This window comes from Orcinus orca, chromosome 8, assembly GCF_937001465.1.
Source record: "Orcinus orca chromosome 8, mOrcOrc1.1, whole genome shotgun sequence".
NCBI classification, from domain to species: Eukaryota; Metazoa; Chordata; class Mammalia; order Artiodactyla; family Delphinidae; genus Orcinus; species Orcinus orca.
The window spans coordinates 62718782-62744599 of NC_064566.1; the positions used below are offsets into that span (position 1 = coordinate 62718782).

The following is a 25818-nucleotide window of genomic DNA, read 5'->3' on the forward strand; positions in this document are numbered from 1 at the left end:
CCAGGGGTAATGTTTTGTTGGCTTGTGGAGAAGTAAAAGATTCCTGCTCTAACATAAGGCCTCTTCCTAAATATGGACTCTCACAGTCAATGGTTAAGAAAAGTATATCTTAAAAATATAATGAACAATAATAATGAGATGTTAAAAGGAAAAATTTTGCAAATGATCTGGGATGGGTTAGCTGCCCTCTGCTAACAGTCTTAATCTCTTTCTGCAGCCACTACCAACTTGTTAGCTGGGTAGTAAGATGGCGGGGGCATATACAGGTTTAGAACCTGATTTAGTTATGTATTTTTTTATGTATTCAACAGCTGACTTACTTCACTTACTTTTTTTTTTTTTTTTTTGGCGGTATGTGGGCCTCTCACTGTTGTGGCCTCTCCCGTTGCAGAGCACAAACTCCAGACGCGCAGGCTCAACGGCCATGGCTCACGGGCCCAGCCGCTCCGCGGCATGTGGGATCTTCCCGGACCGGGGCACGAACCCGTGTCCCCTGCATCAGCAGGCGGACTCTCAACCACTGTACCACTAGGGAAGCCCCCACTTGTTACATTTTGATTAAAGTTAACATGCTCATGTGTTTTGCAGGAGGTGGGAAGTATGCTTCATAGGAGAAGACCATCTGAGAATAGACAGTGGTCATCAGGCTTGACCACAGAGGGAAATAATTCCCTTTTCAGTTTATGCACAGACAGAACAATGGACCATGAAGCAAAGACCTGATTCCAATGTCTGTTAGCTTGTCAACCTGAGCAAGTTCCTTATTCCAATCTGTAAAATGGGTAAAATGTGGATAATACTAATCCAACAAGCCCAAAAGTTTGAACAATAAGATGGAAATGTTTATGAAGGATTTCACAAACTTGAGTATGTTGGAAAAAAAAAAAAAGTAGTATAAAAGGAACAAGCCATAGACCTCAAATATAACATCCACTCAAACACCACCAGGAGAGACAAATCAAAATCTGTGATGACGTTAAGGAAGTTAACTTACAAAAGTACATTTTCCAGTCTGTATGAAAATGGTTTAATAATAGTGAAACTTAAAAAGTGGTAAAATTAACAATGTATATTGGTTAAAGACTATGTTTTCCAACCATGGCAAATAGTATGCAGACATTTATCAATGCAAAGCTTTTAGTCCCTCTATCATGTACTCTGGATCCTACTTACTATTCAACATGAAACACGATACAGTCAGAGGTTTCTTTGGCAGACATAATCACATGCATCAATAGGTCAAATTCAAAGCATTTTCTCCCTTAAACTTACCTGACTGAAGGCGTCTGATCAAAAGACAAAAATGAACAGTTTTAATAAGTAGTTCAGTTTCTAGAAGGTAACAAAAGTACCAAGATCAAGCTTCTTGGAAGTTAAGTTAAAAGAGAAATAAATTTTACATTTTATTAAATCATCAAATATAATCACTTGGGTATACTTTTATTAGCAAAAAATAATAATACCAATGATAAAGAAAAGAGGAAAAAAGTAAATGTGCCTCAGACCAGAATACCATAACAAAAGTTTTGTGGAAGCTGCATTTTATTTGAAAATCCACCCATTTTTGCTAACATACATTTTAATATTGTAAACAAAAATAGAATCTGCAGAGACAATGCAACAAGTATGCTTAACTCATGTACAGAATTGCTTTCCTACAACAAACTGTCCTTCTTAAGGCCCCTCTCAACCCAAATGTTAAGATGTATTTACACAAAGCACCGATCAACAGTGCAGCTTAATTCTTCGTTAACTAAACTCTTGGCTAGACATTAACTTTAAAGATACTATTTCCCCTTATTTAAAAGGTACATGATCATAACATGGCATGAGCCAAATAAAAGGTTCAAGGATTTTGTCCCCTCCCCTCCCCCCATAACACCTCCTAGAGTTTTACTGAAAAGAAGGAAAGTCTTGAAGTGAAAGCAATTCCTCACATTCATTTTGGAAAGGCCCTAATGTCAAATGGAAAATAATGACATGCCAAGCACAAAGCAGTAAAGTCCCTTCCCAATGCACTAATGCTGAATTTAAAATGTAGTGCTTTTCCCAGTTCTGTGAACTGTTCCCTTGCAAAATCCTAGGCACAGAATTGACTATAAGGATTAATGCATTTATAATGCTTCCCTAAATCCCATAGAAACTGAGAATTCTTAAGCGATTCAGACCTATGGACTTGCCTTAAAATATTTAGTGCTCTGTATGTCAGCTGAAAAGCATTCTGAATCAGATTCATTCTTATGGATAAAAATCAAACATACTGTGTACATCCATACTCATTTTCATAAGGAGGTTTGATACAATATTAATGTTACGTAAATTGATAATCATAAATAAATACAAATACTTAAGGAATGTCTACTGCAAACTGAATATATAATTTTTTAAAAAGAAAAGTTAATTTTAGTTACTGTTTCTGTATCTGTGAGGACTGGAGAAAAGAAAGATACTGCATAATTAAGAATTATGATTTGATCCCCCCAAAAGAGTCCTGTTGCATTACAGTAAAGGACACAGCTCTTCTCTCCAGGCAGCTTTTCCAAATACAAATTTCACTCTTTCCAGATAAGGGCTTTTCTTGGTAGGTTACTGATTATGGGTATTAACAGGAGATGAAAGAACTGAAGAATTAGTCACCAAAAAGACAGTCTGAATTCATGGCAATTCTTGGCTTTATAAACTGTATTGATACGTTCTCCTATCGACTAGTCCCAATTTCCTTCATGGGCCTTCATTGGGTTACTGTAGCATTCTAATGAGAGTTTAAGAGACAGCAGTTTGGATTTTGCTGGAAGTAAGTATTTGCGCTGCTTGAGCACTTGTCTTTTTGGAATAATTCCATTCTCTTCCATCTAGTTACATAAACTGTATCTGGGGGAAAAAAAAGAGTGTAAGTTAATTCACTGCATTGTAGGGTATCTTCTCATAAGTAAAAATGCTTTGTGCCTCTTACTATTCAACTTGCCTGGAAGTGTTCATGGCATGCTTATCACAAACCCTGATTACAAAACGAAGTCAGTATTATCAGCTTATCATGAGCCAGAACTCAATATTTGAAGCATAACTACAGGAACTTCCAAATATCTTTCTAATTACTAAAAAACCAAGGGATATGGGAAGAAAGAAGACGAATGATTTTTCCATGACAAGTTCAGAAAATCTCTCCATGAACACAAATATTCCACATAAAAATCTCATTTAGGCAACAAGCAAAATTTGAAATATTATTTCCAAATATTATAATAAAATCAGAGATAATTAAGGCAACAGTAATATTTATTAAAAATTTCTGATATAAATCAAAATCTGAAAGATCTACAAAAGAATACTTTTCAATAGGGTGTCAACTAGTCACTCAGATATTTCACTCATGATATCTTTATCCTTTAAACTGCTCATCCAAAGACATTACTGAAATGATGTGCTAATAAACTGTTGTCAAATCAGAAGAGTACAAACTCTCAAAGATCCAGAAGGTGTATCTACACTGGGGGCTACGGCATCAAGAAGAACAAATGACATTGTCTTCCAGGAAAAGAGGCAGTGTGGATCAAAAGCAGAATCTTTCTATCAAAAAGGGCACTAAGTATTCACTTGCTTTTAATTTAAAAAATATATATAAGCTGTTTTTTTGGAAAATACTATTTTAAAATGAAAAAGGCATACATAAAAATATAACCCTTTAAAGAAATTGTTAAAATGAATTCTTCACAATGAATCCTGGCCATTATGTTAAAACTAAAGATGCTCCTAATAAAGCTTGAATCCAGTGTGTAAAATTGTGTTGTTCTCTATAAATCTTTTAAGACTGAATAAAACACCCAGTTTTTAACGGCTGGTGTTTGAGCTCATCCATCTGCTGTGCACAGTGGATGCTTATATGTACATATGTGAGATGGTCTTTTGATTTCACATCTTCTAATAATGTTAAAGATATTTTCCAAAAGTTCTTTGTCCTTATGCCCTGTCTTGATCTATTCTTCACCTAAAGAACAGAGGAGGAGGAGAAAGAGAGGGAACCTAGAGTCCTTTAAAGAAACAGAGGAGAAGAGTAAATTGTGCTTAATGTTTGGTAATTTTTAAAAGTATTGATATTTAAGTCCCCATCTCCCCCAACAAGCAGCAATACCTAAAGTGATTTATAAGAAATCCTCCAAAGAGAGCTCTGCAAAAGGGTCCTTTCCTGAAGCTCTGTGAGGACTGTGACTGGAGGGGCTGGATGCTGCCGACAGCTGGGGGAAAAGAAGACAGAGAGAGGGAAAGAAAAAAAGATCTCAGAATGACAGAACATGAAAGCAGAAAATGTAATGAAAGAAGAAGTGGTTTTTGTTTTGTCAACTTTAATAAATATAATGGCAGCCCTTGCAGAAGGTGGAATTATTTAAACAAAAGTTTCAGTCACACGTCTAGTTAAAAGGGTATCCAATGGCATGTGTTTTTCAGAAAACAAATTCTTGTTTCTGAATTCCAAAGGAATAAAGTCTTTTACCCAAAAAGGTTGAAATAAGCTGACCCATGGTTAAGACTTTTATTTTATGTGTGTGTGGGAGAGGGGAGGACGGGAACCACAGCCTAATTGTGAGCCACAGAAGATGGCTTCCTGTGTCCAGGCTGTCTGTCAAACGGTGTGTCAAATCTGACCTCAGTCCAGACCCAACACATCTAGCTGCAATACCCTTTCCTTCCTTCCTCATAAGAGGTGGAAAGTCCTGTTCTCAGTGTTTACACTTTTTTGACATGGAGTTGTCTCCTGCCTGTTTATCTGGACATGCCACAGCTGATGCTTATACTTTGGGAGGTAGAAGGAGCTTAGAGGTTATCTGGTCCAACTACCCGCATACTGCCCTGAATACATGGAATACTTAAGATCTTTGGTTCAGCTTCCTGTTAGAATACATTCACTTGATTCTTGGAATTTGCTCCTGTTGTTTAATTTGAATATACAGTAAGGCAAGCAGACTGTTGAACTCCATAACATATCTTTAGTAACCCTAAAGTACCAAGATGTTCATTTCATACATGTATCTCCTTCACCAAGCCTACTTTAAGAGTATTTTAAACCAAATATGAGCCATTTTAGTTTGGAACAAACTTTTAATTTTTTCCTCCTCCTGCATCAGATTGCAGAGGCATGAACAGGAATGTTCAACTGAGCATTAAATCAAAGTTAAGACTAAGTAGAAACAGTTTCAATTCATACGTCAACATTCGAATTCCTATAAAGGATTTCAAGGCTCAAAATCTGTCTTTGCTGGGTCAAAGTGATCTCATTTCTACCTTTTTATTTTCTTAAGAAAAGCACTATAAAGAATGAAGAGCCAATGAGTTTTCAACAAATATTACACCACAAGTATGTGCAATTTGTTGTTTTGGATGCCAAGATTAATTTACAGGTTTAGAAATCATCTTCAGTTATATTAGTGGTTGAGTCATTTTCTTAATCCATACCTTGTTCTCAGAAATAAATGTTCAAAGACAATGGGAAGAGACAATGGAAAAGTTGATGGAATTACACAAGCAGCTACAGATGGGAGGACAGGACAGCAGGTCTGGGTTTGGAGATTCAAGTATCATACGTGCTGAGACAGAATAAGGTGCAACTTATTAGAAAGACATTTCCTCCTCACCTTTCAGACCAACCAGGATGACCATTCAGAAGCGAAATGATTTTAAGTAAAGTGATCCCTGAGGTGGAGGGAGTTTAAGATTAACTGGGTTTTTCTCCAAAACAGATTTTCTTTTTCATTTGAAGTTAAAAAACAACAACAAAACCCCCCTGCTTACTGCAGATAGCTAAGCATCCAAAATCAACAGTCTCCCATGAGAGCCCCACACTGAAACATCTTCTTAAATCAAATTTTCATGAGGGCAGCAGTCTGAAGACCTGACAGTCTCAGGGGAAAATGTCCCTGAAGAATATGGTCAAAGGGAGCACCAGAATTCTGTTCTTTTCCATATGTGAGCATACTGCTGGAGAAAAGTCCTGGAGGCTCAAAAACAATGTTGAAGAGGATCAATTTTCCTTGAGGGAAGAAGTGCTAGTTTCTAACTAATACTTCTACTATTCTGTTAAATTGGCAAAACAAACATATACATATGTCTTATACCTATAAAAAATATGTAGCTAAATTAAAACATGAGAAAACAAGACTTAATATCCCTGCAGTAAGTTTCATATCATCAACATCCATTTCAAGCAGACGAAACCTTGGCCCAGACTGGACTGGCTGACTGCAGCGAGTGCCAAGGACTGAGCCATGGAGCAGCCCTTCACCAGCGGGCCCCACCCCTTCCTGGCACCTGTACCGAAGCATAGGCACATCTTGCACTGGTGAGAAGGTAGTCAGCTCAGCGAGTAAATAAGGAAGCAGAAGGAAAGGAAATATACTGCAATCGCCCAGTTAATGCTCAAGGAAAGAAGGAAGCACAAAGTACACAAAGGAGTAACAGGATCCTGGTGGGTGAGAAGCAGCAGGATTTAAAGAGCCTGAGAAAGTCAAGTTAACCCTCCTTTACTTATAATTCTTGGGAGTAGATTAAAGAACACGTAGGGTTGCTACGTACTGGAGGATAAGGAATTTAAAAAAAGAAAAAAATCCAATGACCATCATTAATTACAATATCACCATATTTTACAAGCCAGCGTAAGACAAATTGTAACTGACCATTCCGGTAAAATTCTACTACAAATATGCCAACACACACACACACACCAAACAAAAGAAAAAGACTTTCACTCATTTATTTCAAGTAACATTCTCTATACCAAAATTCCCACAGAACTAAAAAATTAGTACAGCTATCAGTTTGTTCAAATTAAATCGACCTACCTCACAACTAAATATGCCATTTAAACAAAGCAGTCAGTCTCACTAGTCTAATACAGACATACTTAAAGTCTTCTCATTTTATAGGAAAACGAAATACTGAGAAGCAGTGAAAGAAGAGCCGCAGATAAATAAAAATACTAAAATGTACAAGTAATTGATGATGGCAACTCTCAGGTGACATTCCTTCACCCACTCCCGCCACTCTAATCAACCTTTAAAAAAAATATGTTGAAATAGAAAAAAAAAGAATCTAATGTTACCAAAAATCTTTGTTTTTATCTCCAGAGCAAAGATTTTTTTTTGGCTGTAGTGTGTGTTTAGTATAGTAAAGACAAGAGTACAGAAATCGTAAGTTAACTTTATAAAAAAGCAAACATACAGAGAATAAAGGAATTTTTAAAAAAGAATTCTATCAGCACACTAAAGATCATAAATAAAAATGGTTACTCCTTCATTCTACTCCCATTCAACACCAAAGAAAGAAAATTTCATGTTAGAACAGGAAAATAGCATCAGTCTCAGAAAGTGAACCTAGTGCAATTGAAAGCTTACGGGAGAATAAAAGACTGGGTATTTAAGGACAAACTTGGCTGTGCTTAAAATTCTTAGCGAAGAAGCAAGGTGCCACATCTTTACATTTGAATTTGTATCCAAAAGCCTGGATAGCAAATAGCAATGCTGTAAAGACTCATTTTGTCTTTCTTGAAGAAGCAAAGTTAACATCTTAGGAAAAAATGGGCGTATTTCCTTTGCCTGGGATGAGAGAGCACAGTTTTATGGAAAGGAATCTAATCCTGGCTCTTTTGTAAAATGAGGTTAAGAATATCAAGACCCAATACCCACATCCCCGTTAATGGCTGTCTTGAGGATTAAAATATACAAAAAGCACCCTGGCATATGTTAGTCACTCAAATATTAGTTCAACCTTCCTTACCACCTACAATCAAATGCTCATCTAGTCTTACATAATAGGAGCCACTCTGTCTTGTCTGTGTTGCTCTTATAATAGTTCTTATTTTACCATCAACCAGTCACTTGTGCTTCCATATTATACTCACCTTTAGGCTCCTCAGATGTAAGAAACATATTCTCCCTGTCTCTTGTTCAGCAACTAGCAGTGACTTACACATATTATAAGCATTCTATAACATGCTAAATTAAAATGTTTTTTGGTGATAAAACAAGCTCTGTATAAAAATGTCACCAAAGTCGGATATTAGAAGTATTAGAACTTCCCTATTAATTTTTACCCTTTTAAAATGTCTATTTTTACATGTTATTTAATGTACATATTGTTGTAGGGATATATAAATATAAATACACTGAGGGTACATGCTTAAAGAATATTTTCCTGATATTGCTGTGCAATGGAAACATTTTAGAAACCTCAGCCCTACCTAATATGATTTCACAGAGATGTCAGATATAAAACTGAGCACAGAAAGGTATGTTGTTTTTGAATAATGTTAGACCACGGCCAGACCACTGAATCCAGATGCACAGGGATATAAACATATAGTGCTGCATTCCAAAATTTTATACTAAAGATAATGCTATTCTCAGCTGCCTCTGTGAAGTATAGCTAAAAGAGAGGACTCCTTTCTCCACTGCATAAGGTAGAGGGCCTGTCCTGTACGTTGAGTCTAGTGCCTTTTGATAACTGCTTCTTGGGTTTATGCTTAACACAACCCATCTTGGGCTTCTGCCCATCAATAACATCACAAAGTTACGCCAACCTTACTCCTGTCACCTTCAAAGCACTACTTCATCTTGTCTTAAGGGCACCAAACAGTGACCTAAGAGGATTTCTCTTTGAATGTGTTGTTTCTAAACCTCTCTACTGCTAGAGTCCACATAACTTAAAACTATTAACATAGGAGTGACATTATTCCAAAATGGCATCTAAGTCATCTCCTTAGAATTATGGCAAACTAAACTGACAAAGAGTTAAAGAAGACCAAATTGGAGAGAGGGAAATAGATCAGAAGATTTCCTAAACTCATGGGAGGAAATACTATTAACTGACCTAAGCCAAAAATAAACAACATTTCTGTATATCAGAAGTATTTGCAAGGGTAAGAGAAGTCTGTTTAAAGTTCCATTTGATGGATGGAAATCATGAAAACTGGCTCAGCTTATTTGAATAAAATGTTCACTGCTCATTCATATTAGACTCTTACCCCTTGAAAACCAAAGAAAATGAAAAGCTGTAACGTTTATGTCAACTGGTACATAAGGAGACAAAATAATAATTACATGTGCCTACAATGCACCACTTCTTTGCTGTTTATTGAAAATATGGCACTTTTGTTTGGTTAAAAAAAATTTCCAAACCGTGTTCCATATATGAGCTTGAGGCTACCTGCTTTTACCTGATTTATCTATTGGGCTTCCACTAAAAACGTCTAAGACAGAGTTCCTTAGACTTAGACATTTTCAAAAGAGGTTTGCCCCTCCCCACAAAAAGAGACTTATAAACTGTATTAAATTGGACCAAATAAAGATTTTAATTACTATAAAATAAAGCTTGGTCCTTTAGGGTAACACCACCTCCACAAATGCTGAGCCAATTCAGGTGCTGCTGACAGAGTCCTCAAGAGCGGTGTGTCAGGTTCCTGTAAACAATGTCCAGCGTCTACACCTCATGTGGATGATTCAGGCCCTAATGCAGACCGTGCTCACCCAGCCCGCCCCATCCCCACACCACAGTGACTACCCTAGCCTGTGGTTCTCTATGAGTTTATCTGATGTCATCAGATAATAGTGAGCCATGATTAAGGTTTCAAAATAATGAAGTATGAATTATTATATTTACAATAAAGATAATTTGTAACACATGGGCAGAAATATAAACTGTGTTATAAATCAGAAGTTGGGAATAGGGACACCTCATGGAATAGAAACAATTTCTGAAAATAGGGCAACCTTGTAACATTTTCTTCTAAAGACAAAAAAGGTTCCTTATAATCATCAATAAAAAAACATAAACATCCACATTCCTAAGTCAATTACAAATATTTTCATTTGGACCTTTCAACAAACTTATAAAGTACACAAGGTAAAAATCACCATTCTATATATAAAGAAACTGAGGCTCATCAAAGTTACGTAGACAATTTTCTCTGAAACACCCGGTTAAGTGAGGAGTCGAGCTGAGAGTCTGTTGAACTGTATCCCCTAAAAAGATACGCTGAAGCCCTGACCCCTATGAATGTATTTATGAATGTGACCTTATTTGGAAATAGGGTTTCTGCAGTTGTAATCAAGTTACGACAAGGTCATTAGGGTGGGCCCTAGTCCAATGACTGATGTCTTTGTAAAAAGAGGGAAAGGCCATGTGAAGACAGAGACACAAGGAGGATGCCATGTGAAAGAGGCAGAGACTGAAGTGCTGCAGCTCTAAGTCAAGGAATGACTGGGGCTACCAAAAGCTGGAAGCGGCAAGGAAGGATCCTCCTCTAGAGAATTCAGGAGGAGCGTGGCCCTACTGACACCTTGTTTTCGGACCTTAAGACTCCAGAACTGTGAGAGATTAAATTCCTGCTGTTTTAAGAAATCGAGTTTGTGGTACACTTTGTTACAGCAGCCCCAGGACACTAATAACAGACTCGAAAGCAGATCTGCTGACTCCAAGGCTGGTGCTTTGCTTTCTCTCTAAAATCTGCTATCTCAAGCTCAACTCAGCTAGAATTCATGGCTATATTTTAATGTACAGAAAAAAGTTTAAGAGTCGAGAAATAATTTTTTAAAAAGGACTTCTCTAGTAAATGTTAGACAGTCAATATACCTGTGTGCTTTCTATATTCACAGTGCCGTACACAATCACTGATGTTCATCATGAGGATTTTGAAGAACTTCACAGTCACCCAAGATTTTATGAATATGTTCTAAGTTTTGTTTAAAACAAGAATTAGATTTCCACCTTTTAGAAAAAATGTTCTCAGCAAAAATCCAGTGAAAAGGCCTGGTCGTACATGTTGTCTTATTAACAATAATGGTAAGCAGACGGGACTCCAGAAACATTCTCACCTATGGTCCTAAATCCCAATTCCCAAAGTAAATCCCCTCCTGAGCTCTTCTACTAAGCAAGGATGAATGAGCACAACACACTGCTGACAAGGAAAAAGGCTTTCACAGAAATGCAGCTGGGCAGATCAGCTGACAGAGAGGCACTGCCAACACCCACAGTTAACATACCAAGAAAGTAAACAAACAAACAAACAAACAAACAAAACTAAACTAAGCCTAAAAGCAAAGAGAGCTATTAGTTCTTATACACAGGAAAGTCATTAAAAGGCTTTTTTTTTTTTTTGGTAAGACTTGAATTATTCCAATATCCAAAGCCAACAGTGCCCCCATTTACATCGGTAAAAAGCACTCACAACTAGCCATTGTGTCCTTTCAGACACTTAACTGATGTCATACTTACTTAAATTTGGCCAATACAAAAAAAACCCAGCAGCCATTTTACATCTTTAACCACAGCCTCCATTAAAAAAACCCCTCAAAGCCCCCCAATACCAACCAAGAAAACAATAAAACTTTTAATATGCTTATTTTAAAAAATAAATCCCCAAATGTAACACTCTACTATGGTTTTCATATTGCTTTTGGGAAAACAGATAAGGGATCAGTTTGAGTTTCTCATATAAATAAGTGATAAGAACATAATAAACACAACCCTCCCCCTCAAAAATCTTCAACATCTAAACTGTCTTATAAACATTCATTAAGAGAATGTTAGCTCACGTCACAGTAACTTAAAAAAAGCAAAACTAACTAGGTTAATTGTCTTCATGCTTAGTAACATAATAGCTGCATACTGCAACGCAGAACGAGTTTATAAAATATTGACCAGCAATGGATATTTCAATTTATATACCAGTAAGTACCAGTAAGATTTATACAAAGCATGAGCGAGAGGGCATTAAGAGTCCCCACTCTCCCCAAGTTAATGAACACATTAGTAACCGGTAACAGGCAATCAAATAGTGTGAGGAAGCACAGAAGAGGAAAAAAAAGCATTAACCAAAGGTATCTAGTGTTTTCCATGTAGTCAAACACCTAGAAAGATGCACTCATGTAAAACATTAAAAAAAAAAAGCTACAATGTTAGGCATGGAACACAAGAACGTAATACCCATCTTTAAGCATCTAATAGTTGTGTTAAAATATCTTAAAAAATACAGAATAAGCCAGCACAAAAAATTGGATGGGAACAGAACAGAAGAAGTGTATAGGTGTATAGGGAGGCATAATTTCAACACTACAGTGTAGTCTATTAGATTAAAGCTATTCTGAAGACCATTTCCTAAAGAACAAAAAGTCTGAGCTAACAGTCATGTGGAAGGTATTAGCTACTTTCTCACTAGCAGGCCCTAACACAGCACTAAGAGTAATCTAGATATAATTCAGAACACACAACACATTGTTTGAAATACCTCACTGATGGTAATATGATAAATATATGTGGGAGGGTTGAGGTACTCTCAAGAATATTAGCTTGGTTCAATGGTAAGTAGGCAAGAGACCAGGAGCTACAAGTTACACCTTTGGTAAGTAATGGCTCCCAAAAGAAATACTTCAAGGAATAGGAAAAGATTTTTGATAAGAGCTGGAGAACTGGGATTTGATTAAAAGATTCTATTTTGATGGCATTTGACTTACATTTAAACTATCATTTACTTTACAATGTACAAAGAGACGTCTCTGCCTCAAGGAATTTTTATTGAAAAAAAGAGCAAAACAATGAGAGAACAATTAAAAGGTACTTCATTAAGAAAAATTACTTTGGTTACTACTACCATTGGATGGACAAAGTTAATGCAAGGGACTGGCTAAGAATCATTAAAATACTAAAGCATGAGAAAATCTTTCCTACTTCAAAGATAAATCGTTTAATTTTTAAATGATTAAAAATATTCAATCATGAAATTAAAGGTGTCTTCATTCTTCAGGTGACAGTCATCTAACATTTTAACTTATGGTCTATTAGCATAAATTAAACCAATTTTGAACACTGCTATAAATTATTACAATGGTTATAAGTAAGTAAAAAGCTATACCAATGAGAAGCAGAGTAAGTTACGAAATGGTAAAGGTAAGTTTTCAACCAAATTCACTTGTTTGACAAATAATGTTCAAAAACTATCATGAATCAGGCACTGTTTTAGGAACCATGAACACAGAAGTAAACAAGCCACATCTAAGCCTGCCTCTATGAGGGTTACAATCTAATATGGGATCAGATGGATGGATGGATGAACGGACAAATGGATAGACTGATGGACAAACAGATGTCAAGTAGTGGTAAGTTCTATAAAGAAAAATAATGCAGAATAAGGAAAAGAACTTCAGATCTCAGAAGAACTGAAAAGGGACAAGACATGACTAAGATTGAGTAAAGAGTAAACGCACTTTATGACAGACAAAGGACTTCTGGAAAAGACAAACAGCAGCAGAACACTGGATACTTATCGAGAGTTATAAAGGCATGGGAATTGAATATTCTGTTTATTCATTATTATTCTTACAAAGAGGGAGATTTTGTGAGGTAGTTTTTATGACAGAAGGAAAGCCTTACATTTCAGTTATGTTAGATTTGTCTCCTCAGATTTTTGAATATGGAGATGATACAAATGCTGCCTATAAAAGTTTACTCCAGTATCTACAAAATGGATTAAATTAGAAAGGCAAGAAAAGTTCCAATCTGGGCAAAGGATATAGACTGCAAAAAGGGTGGAGCTAATAATAGCAGAGGAACAATTAGTGGGACTTTATGACAAGACATATGGAAAACAAAGGGGTAAAAGGAATTAAAAGTAACATAAAATTTAAGATTCTGACTTTCAACTGATTCAAATAACTGCATAAGGAGAAGACCAAAGCCTCTTTGAGCCACTTTACTGCCACCTGATTTTCTTTTCCTAGTTATCAATTTCCTTCCTTCACAGGCTTTTCTCAATCAGTAATATTTAAAATTAAGTACTTGCTTCAAATTTGATTTCTCAACTAGAAACTTATTACCTTAATGTTCTCATTCTCTTCTCTTCTGGTATAATTAGAAAAAGGCAGTTCTATCACTCTTTCATTTAAAGAACTTGGAAATTCTTGCACTTTTTTTGGTGTTTCAGTGAAAGTTACATGGATTTCAAAAGGAAACAGGATATAAAATCTGTGTTAAGAAAACATGCCAGGAGGCCAGCAATTTTTTTAAAGGTAGATTTTACTAAGATTTTTTTTTTACCATATTAAAAAAAAAACCCTCATATAAAGTGTTTCAAGGTTGAAAGTATTATCCAAAATTGTATAGGATGCTCTTGACAACTACAGTAGTTATATCCCAAATACATAAATATAGTTTATAATATAACAGGAAACCCAAGGAATTAGCAGAGTGCTTCGTTGCTGACAAAAGGAAGACAGTACTACTGTAGTGGCCACAGGGGCTGAGTTGCACTAGTAGAGAGGCAGTGTGGCACAAATGAGCACTCGACCAGGAATCAAGGATTCTGGGAGCTAAGTTGCATTTCACCACTTATTTAGTTGAAGAACCTTTCCAAGTCTCAACTTTCTTTATCTATAAAGATAAAGGATGATGACAATAGTGATCCTAGGCCCATCTACCTTAAAGATTATTTTGAGAATAAGATGAGATAATGTATGTGAAAGTGCTTGGAGACTGTCAGGCAGCATCCAAGGTTAAGGTAACAATATATTCTGTTTTCTGTTTCTGTTTCTGAGACAAAAGCTTCAACTGGATCAATACAAATAATTTTGGCCATGTAACACTGTATGCACTGGCAAGTGTAATACTTATATCCATTCAAGTGGAAAAGGAATAAGTCCATTACCAAATGCTCCCATGAATGTTTTCAAATAGCATTAAACACATAAAGTAACCAATCAGTTGGCATCGGAAGCCAAGAAAGGTGTACTTTAACAATCACATGTCATTATTTCTAACTGTTAAATGATATGAGCACAGCCACAGATACAGAAGGACAAGCTGTCCTATCACTTTACAAGGATCTCATTCCATAGTATGCTGCCAGAGAAGTAAATAACAGAGAAACTTCATATCTCCTCTCCTAACCACAATGAGAAGCTTTTTTCAGAAAAAACAGATTCCCCTGATGCTAACAACGAGATGAAAAAGAAAGAGTGAATATTTAGGTGAATTTTCTTGAACTGGAAGAAGGCCTTAGAAACATTTGAAGAGGAAAGTCTTTTCTGTGAAGACATTAGGTCAGCATGGCATTTCAAGCTTTTTTGTCCTTTTGGAGGGGTTGCTTTTAAATATGATCTTTAGCAGCAGGAAGTTATCTAATGAAAAAACAGCATTCACAACTTTTGAAGACTTGTCAAGTTTCACAAATATCTCAAAGGCAACACCTTTATTGTAGCACCATTCAAGCCAAGGCACTGAGTTCTGAGTTCAAGGTTTCTAAGGCCCACAAAGGAGAGCATGTCAGAATCATCATCAGAAAAAAGGTTCCTTAACCTCAGAAAAACCATCCTCTGGACCCACCAACTGTAAGTTATCAAGAATTTTCCATCTTTAATATTTGTAATCTGCTTATCCTTTCTTTCTAAATAATCAATATTCCTACAAACTCTTAGATGAGAAAGATATGCAAAGAAAATAACATCCACAATGAAGGGGAAAAAATGCTAATAACCTGCTTCTCAAGTTGTATAAAAGGATTTTTTGCTATTATATTTCTTCCACATCAAGCACATTAAAACAGTTACGTGTAGCATGTTAATTAGTACCTGTGCTCCTGATACAGGGCCAAAAGGGTTTGGTGGTCTCATGACAGGCTGGCTGTATATTAAGGTTGGTTGTGTCATTACAGGTACACTTCCCATTTGAGGAGGCTAAAAAAACAAAAAATGTCAAGTTAAAGGATGTTAACTCACATTTTCCTTATTATGAGTAAGTAAACAAGAAGGATGACAGGGATGAACAGTACTAGTACTTTTGCAGTAACTCAAAGGGAAAATACCTGTAAATGCAAATAAGACTGACAGCTACAAATTTTTTTTTTTTTGCTGTACGCGGGCCTCTCACTGCTGTGGCCTCTCCCGTTGCAGAGCACAGGCTCCGGACGTGCAGGCCCAGCGGCCACGGCCCACGGGCCCAGCCGCTCCGCGGCATGTGGGATCCTCCCGGACCGGGCACGAATCCATGTCCCCTGCATCGGCAGGCGGACTCTCAACCACTGCGCCACCAGGGAAGCCCCATCTACAAATTTTTAGGAGTATTTTTTTTTATATGGAAAGTCTTTAATGTGCTCATCTTTTAAAGTTTGCAAAAAAGCTCAACTTTTTCTACATGAGTTGCAAAATTCAAACTACGATAAACAGACAAAATAATTTAGACCAAAAAAATTTCCAGATTTGCCAGCTTTAGACATGGGAAACTTGAAACTATAAAATGGCTAAGACATTTCAAAGAAAACTGCCTTTGTGTATCAAATCAAGTTCTTATGCCATTATGCAAATAAGCACAAGGGAAAATAGTTGATTGTTTGAAGAAGTTTACTCCCAATTGAAAGAACCCAATGGTTCTTTCATTTTATTTCAGACGTTTTTAGGGAAAACCAAGAGGCTTAAATTACACACAAAGAGGTTAGTTCATTCTTAAATAATTGAAAATCTCAACCAACCATCTCTTTAAAAATTACCACTCCATGGTATATAATTAACGTAAGTGACAAAATAAAGTACACACTGACCACCATATTATTTTGGTTAAAATGCTATATTCTAAAACCTTACCTTTCTGCAAGTTCTATTTAACCTTTTAGGATGACTCCTATTTGTAGTGAGATTCATTTTGAGTTTTTTGTGCAGACACCTTTTTAATGTAATGACTACTAATCCAAAAGCTGTGAAACTCCTTCATATGCAGGAAAAGAGCTACAGATGTATAATAAATAAAGAAGTAGCAGAAGCAGCCACAGTAGCAATACCAACGGATGCAGTGCTGCCTCCCAACAGCAACAGTTCCGCCAAGTGTGTGGTGGGCTGAAGCCACTACCTTCATTTCTTATTTATGTGAGTCTATGTATTAAGAGAGTTGGGAGAGTAAGGGCAGTCTAGAATGTGGGTTGTGGGCAGCTTAAAGGTTTAAGGACTGTTTCTGTACTATCCCAATCATGTCATAGGAAAATTTCTGTGGCCTTTACTAAACTAAATTTACCCCTACACAATTCAAGAAATATTAATTCCCCCCTTCCTCTAGAGTGGTATTCAGGTTATAAGACCTCACTGGTATTAATGTAAGATCACAGCAACGAAGACTTGGAGTTAACATTAATGTTTAAATGAGTTCATAATGAAGTATAAAATGCCTAACAAACTTATGAGAGGAAAAATAAGCCAAGTAAATACAGTGAACATTAATAAATAGTATCTGTTGTATAATGACTATTCTAGAAATACTTATGAAACCTATGCTATGGTGCAAGGTTCTGTGTTAGGCATTAAGGATATATGTGGCACTAAGTTCTTTTTTCAGTTAAGCTGCGAAATAAATTCATGTTAAATGTGAGTCAACCTATTTTCAAAAAGCTGTGTTGGGAAAAATACTTACGATTCCATATCCTATCATGCCTGTTGGTGTAGTAGCAGGATAGGCCATTACAGGGGGTGCCTGACATGATGAAAGAAAAAATAAACAAGGAAGTATAACTCATGTATGTCAACGGAGTTCAAGGAATTAATAGCTGTAGTTCCACTAAAAAGAATTGCTAAGACAGCTGTGATTAAATATGACATTTGTGTTCGTTAATAATTGTGTCAATTAAAGCTCAATGAAAAAAAGTGTCTTGAAATTAGCGGAAAAGAAGAATTATCAGAAAGAAAAAATACCATTTAAAGTTAGATACAACAGTGATCTAAGATTTCATTGTGCTTTTACAAGCTTTAAAAATATTCAGATTTTTAAAAATACTCAAAGTTCTAAATTTAAAGTCTATCACTAACATAAAAAATGTTTGCCTAGAAAAGTAGCATTACTGAATGTTTTCCTAGGTACTTCATTTTTTGAGCAAAATAAAATGTAAAGATCCCAAATCCATGAACAATCTGATCTTCCAAAAAATTAGTTTCTAAGGACCTCATTCACTCTTTTCAAATAACTCCAAAGATTTCAAACCACTATGGAGTATGACTATTTCTAAGAAGCACAAGTTCTTACATAGAGCATGTATACTAGTATTCCTTCTAATTTATTTCATAAATTATTTAAACTATCTTCTGCAAAGCACCAATTTGGAAGAGCAATACATTTTTAAGTCTGTTTATGCTTTAAGTCCTAAAAGAGCCATCTACCACTAAGATGTTTAAGGTCCCTTCCTCCTCCCACTTTAACTCAAAATAGACAATCTCAGCACAGAATCATTTTAGACATATCTGCTGTCTTAACAACATTCCCTGTGTGTGTTATCTTATAATAAAAACTGAAGAAGCTGAATACAGGTGAAAGACCAATAACACTGCTAAAACATGAAAAATAACAAATTATATGGCAATTTGAACATACACATGGAGAAGTTAAATGAAGCATAACTAAAGTGAACGGTTAAAAGTTTAGTATTTGGGTGAGCATGTAGGACTTATTGGTCTCTCCCTACTTAAAAACCAAGAGCTGCGAGAGCAGTAGACAAACTGCCAAGTTCAGCAGAAGCCTGTTAAGATTTCATGCAATTGTTATTTTCAACATTACCACAATCAACATTTCCCTTCATTCAGAAGTCATCAAGTGCATAGTGGCAGCACAGATACAGACACAGACACCCAGCCATCTGGCAGCAAATGGCAGAATATTAAGCAAGAAAAAAAAATTTGTATTTCCCATGCCACCATCAGAATCAATTCTGCAACAAACCCACAAAATCAGTAGATGCTAGGAAGAATTTTTGGCACATTGAAAATCTGAATGTGAAAACAAGTAATAGCTAGAAGGTTATGAGATTCTGCTACAGCATTGGTTAACAGCATGCCAATTTATTGCAAAAAAGGCTAGTTTTTGGTCACTTACGTATTGTGGAAAATGCATGCCATTCTGTTTTTCCCAGGGAGAACAATTACATAATGCAATAACACTGGATTAGAACAAGTACTTACACAACAGAAAATACATAGAGAGCATTTTAGTTCACATGAACATTCATTAACTACTTAAAATCCCTTGTATTTCCAGTATCTAATGGAAGAACATCTATACTAAAACACTATCAAGGTTGACACGGGAAATTTAGTCTTTGGCATCATCACCTTACTTGCATAATAGTTTATCGATTACAAGTGTCATCAAAACGTAAAATCTATCAGTAGCATCAACAGTGCATCCCATAAACAGGGTTGCATTGCATAATGTCTACCACAGAAAAAAAGCAAACAGTAATAGAAAGAGTTGGTAGTGTAACATCATTATATATTTTAATAAAACATCAATGAATGGTTAAAATGTTAAAAAATTTAAAAACCTTGACAGTGTTTAAGGATTAATTAAAAAGGTTAGAAATGTAAAGAAATGTCAAAAGCAGCAGTTTATCTAAGTAGTGAATCACATCACCAGCCCTAATGTTAGTCATTACAAAGAACCTCTATAAAATACATACATACAAATGTTTTACCAAAATCCTTAAGAGATGATATACCTTACCGTATACAACACAGCACCATAGATATTGCTTCTTATCAACAAATTCTAGATGGTTAGATGCCTATTAAATGCTAAAAGTCAATCTTAAGTCAAGTGCTATTCACAAACTTCTAATACTTCATACAGATTAATACTAATTTCATACAAAATAAGAAAATATTCATTGTATTTTTATATCATTTGGATTTATATCATTCCTCATATACTGTCAATGTATAATTCACTCCTGAGGCTATAACATCTACTAACCTAACCTCCTGCCATCCCTAGTCAGAGAGGTGTGTTAGAGTGGGAAAAACACTGATTGCGAGTCAGAAAGGATGGATTTCAATTTAAATCTGCTTTCTAGTTGCTTTGCAATTGAGGGAAAAAAAAAATTGCATAACTTTATCCTTACAGCTGGGACAATAGCTGCTCAAACTCCCCCAAGAGTGCACTATTTACAGACTCCGGATAGTGTGTGTGTGAGTGTGTGAGTGTGTAAAAATGTAAACTATTTAAATGCAAGGTTTTATTATTGGTGACGGTAGTGACCACTACCAGAGAAAAAGTACTGATTTAAAAAGGTGGCTAAATTTCAATATTATTTTCCATTAATGGAGACTGAAACTAATAAAACTCTTTAATGTCATGTAAAACTTTAACAGCACACTATTTTTAGCTCAGCCCTATTAATTTTAACATACAATTAACCCAAGGAAACAGCAAAACAGCACAGTACTCTGGAAGAGATTTAATAACAAAAAGTAGCTATAACAAGGATAATGTGGGGAGATCAGCTTGGTGCTTTGTAAGGACCTAGAGGGTGGGATGGGAGGATGGGAGGGAGACTCAGGAGGGAGGGGATATAGGTATACATATAGCTGATTCACTTTGTTGTACAGCAGAAACTAACACAACATTGTAAAGCAATTATAACCCAATAAGGATGTAAAAAATAAATAAATAAATAAAATGAAAAAAATTTAAAAAAAGAACACCCCTGAAGGTATATTAAAAAAAAGTGGGCAAATGGGGATATATGTATACGTGTGGCTGATTCACTTTGCTATACGGCAGAAACTAACACAACACTGTAAAGCAACTATACTCCAATAAAAAAAATTAAAAAATTAAAAAAAAAAAGGATAATGGGGGTCTCTAACAACAACAGAAAGGATACAATGTGTGGCTCGTGTAATCAAATGCTGATTAGCACACACTGTTGCAAGAAAGCATGTTTCAAATTTTTCTACAAAAAAATTGGTTTTCTCCGATGCAGGGAGACTTACTGGATTGGTAAAACAGCAGCTGACCAAGGATTGGGGTACGGCCACAAAACTACTCTGGGACGACCATACCTTATATTAATTAAAACCATTAGAACTTCTTCAGTACTAGATGCTAACTCATTAATTATCATATACAATTAATTTTCATTACTCATGGATTCTGTATTTGCAAATTTGCTATGCACTGAAATTTATTTGTAATCCTAAAATCAATACTTGTGGTGCTTTTGAAGTCATTCACATACGTGCGCAAAGTGGTGAAAAATTTGTAACCGGATGCATTCATTCCCAGCTGAGGTCAAACAGGGGCTGTGCCTTGTTTCAGCTCTGACATGAAGATGACCAGAAGATGGAGAAGTAGGGAACAGTGTAGTGTACTGCAAGAAGCTCTGGGACCAGTTGGATAGGGCAAGAGTCTCTCAATTCAGGCACCTATTAGTGGGGATGCCTCAGGCAAGTCACTTAATACCTCTGGCACTCATTTTCTCTTTTGTAAAATAAAAAAATATATAATCCACTAGAATGAATTTTTTTGTTTTGGGATTTAAGATTATAATCTATGTGAGATGTGTATGTGTATAGGCATACTCAATTAAAACTATACTTGCTTGGCTTTTGTTAATACTGTCATATAATTTATATAGTTGATTCTCCTTATTTGCTGCACTTACATTCTTAAAGTCACCAGAACACTGAATTAGTGAACACTGCACCATCAGTGCAGCGGTCCCCAACCTTTCTGGCACCAGGGACGGGTTTCAGGGAACACAATTTTTCCTCGGGTGGAGGAGCAGGGAGAGAATGGCTCAGGCGGTAGTGCGAGCGACGGGGAGCGGCAGATGAAACTCTGCTCGCTTGCCAGCCACTCACCTCTCCTGCTGTGTGGCCCGGTTTCCTAACAGGCAGCGGACCCATACTGGTCTGTGGCCCCAGGCATTGGGGACCCCTGCATTAGTGAACACTGAGCCACTGTTGGGGGAAACACGTGTATGTGTGTGAATCTAGCAATTGGTTCAGTGTTAAGGTTATTTATTTATTGTAGATAGATAAATAATAGATTTGAAACCAGCAGTAGAGAATAGTGATTAAGAAAATATGCTCTGAGGTAAGGCTGCCTGGGTTCTAAAAACCCACCCAATCTCTGTGATCTGGGCTTACTACTTAATAACCCTGTGTTTTCATTTCCTCATCTGTAAAATTGGGATAATAGTTACTACCGTGTAAGGTAAATTTGAGGATTATATAAAACAAAACCACATATTATTTGTTAGAATCATGCCTGACACAAAGTAACCTTTAAATAAATGTTAGCTACTAAAATGTACCTGGCAAACATAGTCAACCAAGCTTCCTTTAAAAGAAATACAAATTACTTATATTTCTAAAACTTGGTAACAATCTTTCCACTTATGCCTTATCACTATTTAAAAAACATTTTCATGTTACACATTTACCTAAATCATTCATGTTAGTATATAATGAGCTTTTCCAACTCACCATTGTTGCAGCATTCCAAGCAGTTGTTGGTGCAACCTTCGGTTGCCAGTTAGATCCTCCAGTTAGCTTCTTTTCACCTGGCTGACTCCAATTTACATCACTTTAAATAAATATGAGTGAGAATATTAAGTGTGTGTAATTATGAAGTTTCTTTACTACACATTTAGATTGAACAGAGCATTTAAGATGCAGATGACATCTCTATACATACTTTCTTGAGAGGAAAGCCTAATCAACCTCTAAATGGCACATAGGGAAAGAATACAAATAAAACACTCACTTCTTAGTGGTTCCATTTCCAATGCCAAGATCTAGGACAGGAGAAAAAGAAAGCATTTAAAAACTAGACTAATTTTTATAAAACAACTTATTTTAAAGATTAAAGAATACAAAAAATACTTACTGCCAACAAGGTTGGCTAAGGATGAATCCAAGTCATCAGATACTAACTTGTTAGGTGGGAGTTTGGCAACAGGAAGACTCTGGTTCTGAGAGGCCACTGTTGGTTTGAGAAGTCCACCTAGTTCATCAAAGCCTTAAAGTTACAAACAGACGAAATAGGATTTGTAAGGAACTTTATGGTGCTACAGCTTTCTAAAGGAGGTCTCTGCCTTTTCTCCTTGTTTGTTTACTGGAGAAGTCCTCCAGGTAAATGGGCACTAATAAATGCTCTTAAGTGGAAAAAGGAGAAATCCACAATTTCAAATCCCTTCTCTGTGAAAGAGAAGGGAATGGAATTAATCCTTCCCCTCAGCTGACAAAATTTTCTGAAGACTCACTTATACCTGAAGCAATACAGGTAAAAAATATATCTCTGTAACTTTGAAAAAAAGTTCCTTTTAAGAAATAATATTTTATAGACCTTTTAATACTCTTCAAAGTGGAGAATGTAAGGTATATGTAAAACAGTATATTAGAAGCAAGTGAAAATGAACCACTAGGTTATCTCTTCTCCTGTCTAAAAACAGCTAGCCTAAATTATACACAAGAAATAGTTAAACTACACTCAAACTGCATAAAACTATCTAGTAAAGTAGAACCCTGTTTAAAAATTAAAAATAAAATAAAATAAATAAAATAAAATCCCTTAAGGTTCTCTACCAAACGGTAAAAGGTGAAACAGATCCAATCAACAAACCACCAAAGGACTGAACGGCACAACCCAGGAATACCAGAGAATATGAAAAAGAAAGTCACCAAAAACAGGGGTTTATAAAATATGAACAATTGGTTTCTATTTCCTTTATCCTTTTTCCCAGCAAGATAAACTCAAGAGGACAAAGTCAAATGCATCAAAAAATGTAATTATAAACCTACTAGTGCACAGAAAAAAATAAATTCCTAGTTCATACACATTCTTTATAAGTTTGCTTCTTACTTTTGTATGTATACTTATGATAACTAATTGTATATTATAAAATTAACAACACCTCAATATATTTCTTTAAATGGCTTGAGTTTAATTACTACACTTACCACCCCATGATTAAGAATGTAATTTGGTGCCAACTTTACAGGAACTCAATCTTTACAAAACTTGAAATTACCAAGATGTTAAATGGAAACTTGGCTCTACAGATTTTATAAAGTTCTCTTAAGATGACTAAACAAGCATACTATAAAGCAATAAAAAGCCCCTGAACCCACAACTCTGATATTTAGTTATTCTAGCTGTTCATTACACAGACTACCTCAACGAGTCAAGGTACCACAGGTCATATTTTCCTAGTTTTCAAAAAAGCCAATTTCATTTCAGTAAAAGTAAAAATTAGAGTAAAAGGTACAGCATTCTACACACAGTCCCTAGCAATTTAGCAGTCTAATCTGAGTAAAACCTCTTTTTTTCTCTCTTATTTAATAGCTCTGGGAGAAATAAAATCTACCCAGATTCAAAACTGCCACTAAGAAAAGAGTAAAGGCTAACAACAGTCCCTTGAAGCTTTCTTCTAGTGGCTGGGGGAAGAGGGACCACTTCTTTGGCTACCCCAATTTCATCTTTACACGTTAAAAGGACCATTATCTGTCCTTACACAGACTCTAAACTAGAACATTATAGTAATGTTAATAAAGCAATTTTTTCTTACCCCCAGAATCTACAATAACGTTGGTAGATTTATTTCCAAACACAGATTCAAAGTCAACATTAAGGCCAGCTGAAGGATGTGGCTGTGCAACTGGAGAAGGAGTGAATCCTAAGAAAAACCAAAATGGAAAAAGCTCAATTCTTTAATAACTCTACATCTACAGCTCTTTAATAATGATGACAATAGAATGGAAAAAGCAGTAAATTCCCACAACAAAAAACAAAGCCAACCCTTCAAGCAAAATGCTTCCTAGACTACCACATCTCTTGTGATTACATTTTCCAAAACAAAATCATCCCACTAAGAAAACTAACAAAAGAGCAAGTGAAGTTGAACTACTAGTTTGTTTCATTACAGAAATAACATTTTTTGCTTATTTTTTACCTTAAACTTGTAAGCTGATGTTAAAAAACCAAACACATCTAAAATTCTAGGATTTTGCATGAAGCCAAATTTAATTTAAGGGATCATTTGGGAATAAAATAAGTATTCTGTGGTGCTTTAAAAAAATACGAGTCTACTTAGTATCCCCCAAGAGTCTTTCTCCCTCTACCTACTCACCTTCCATATTTCTCTCTCCTTCCTTCCTTTCTCCCTTCCTTCCTTCGATGGTTAATCAAAAGCTATATGGTTTAAGTTAATTTGAGAAGTGACAGGATTCTGAAAGTTATAACCCACTAATCCTTATGAGCCCCCCCCTTGTGTCCAGATGTGTTCTGAATATTAAACAAAAAACAGACTATTTTCAACACCCAACCACCCTCTAGCTTCAACTTAACTACTTCCTAAAGTGGAGCTGACATGTATAATCAAATATACTAATTTACCTAACTGTTCTGAAACACCAGAAAATTTATTCTTTCCTGTCCATGTTACACTGATGGTGGTGGCAATAAGCCAACAGACACCCAGCTCACGTTGCTGAAACCAGACAATGCTGAGTTAAACGTTAAGATTTTCAATTGTGTGAGGTTGTATTTTGTGAGGTGAGGCTCTGAATTTCCAGAGGCTGACAAGAAGAATTAAAATCATCTAAAACCATTAGGGCTGTCACATGACTTGGGGAGCTTTCAATCACTGAGTATATATCCAAGTAGAGAACAGCCTAGCAAGGATCACAAAGAAGGAATTCTTTTGCTTTGTGGAAGGCTGTAATAAATGGCTCCGGAATTCTCTTCCATTTCTAAATTCTATAAAGTCAGAATGTTAAAAATAAAAAAAAAGTCTGGTATCAGAAGATTAACAACTATATCATTAAAGAGAAGTTAAACTTTTGAGCCCTGAACATAGACTCTCTCTCTCTCTTCCTGTCCCAACTTTCTGCTAAAGGACTTTCAGTCCATAAGAATCTCACTTTGAACTCTTAATGTATACCACCAGGATATAAAGAAGTACAATAATGCTGTACTAAAAGGACTGATCTTAAAGAAAAACAAAAAGTAGGACAAGATTTGGTGAGA

At 35.8% G+C, this 25818-nt stretch overlaps 1 protein-coding gene across 21 annotated transcripts in view; it reads right to left on the reverse strand.

Annotated features, from left to right (window-relative positions):
• Positions 1-1524: 1524 nt before the first annotated feature.
• The window catches only part of PICALM (phosphatidylinositol binding clathrin assembly protein), a 109039-nt gene continuing 84745 nt past the window's right edge, over positions 1525-25818 (reverse strand). For 5 of the 21 annotated variants that reach the window (XM_049713448.1, XM_049713444.1, XM_049713442.1 and 2 more), the window contains 9 exons: positions 24359-24466; positions 22678-22809; positions 22555-22585; positions 22275-22374; positions 18880-18903; positions 17431-17490; positions 15606-15710; positions 4130-4232; positions 1525-2871 (listed from right to left, as the gene is read on the reverse strand). In XM_049713448.1, the coding sequence (XP_049569405.1) occupies positions 4140-4232; positions 15606-15710; positions 17431-17490; positions 18880-18903; positions 22275-22374; positions 22555-22585; positions 22678-22809; positions 24359-24466 (653 nt within the window). In that variant the 3' untranslated portion in view covers positions 1525-2871; positions 4130-4139. The remainder of the gene's footprint in view (positions 2872-4129; positions 4233-15605; positions 15711-17430; positions 17491-18879; positions 18904-22274; positions 22375-22554; positions 22586-22677; positions 22810-24358; positions 24467-25818) is intronic. The other 16 variants (XM_049713445.1, XM_033431886.2, XM_033431885.2 and 13 more) reach the window with 6 other exon arrangements.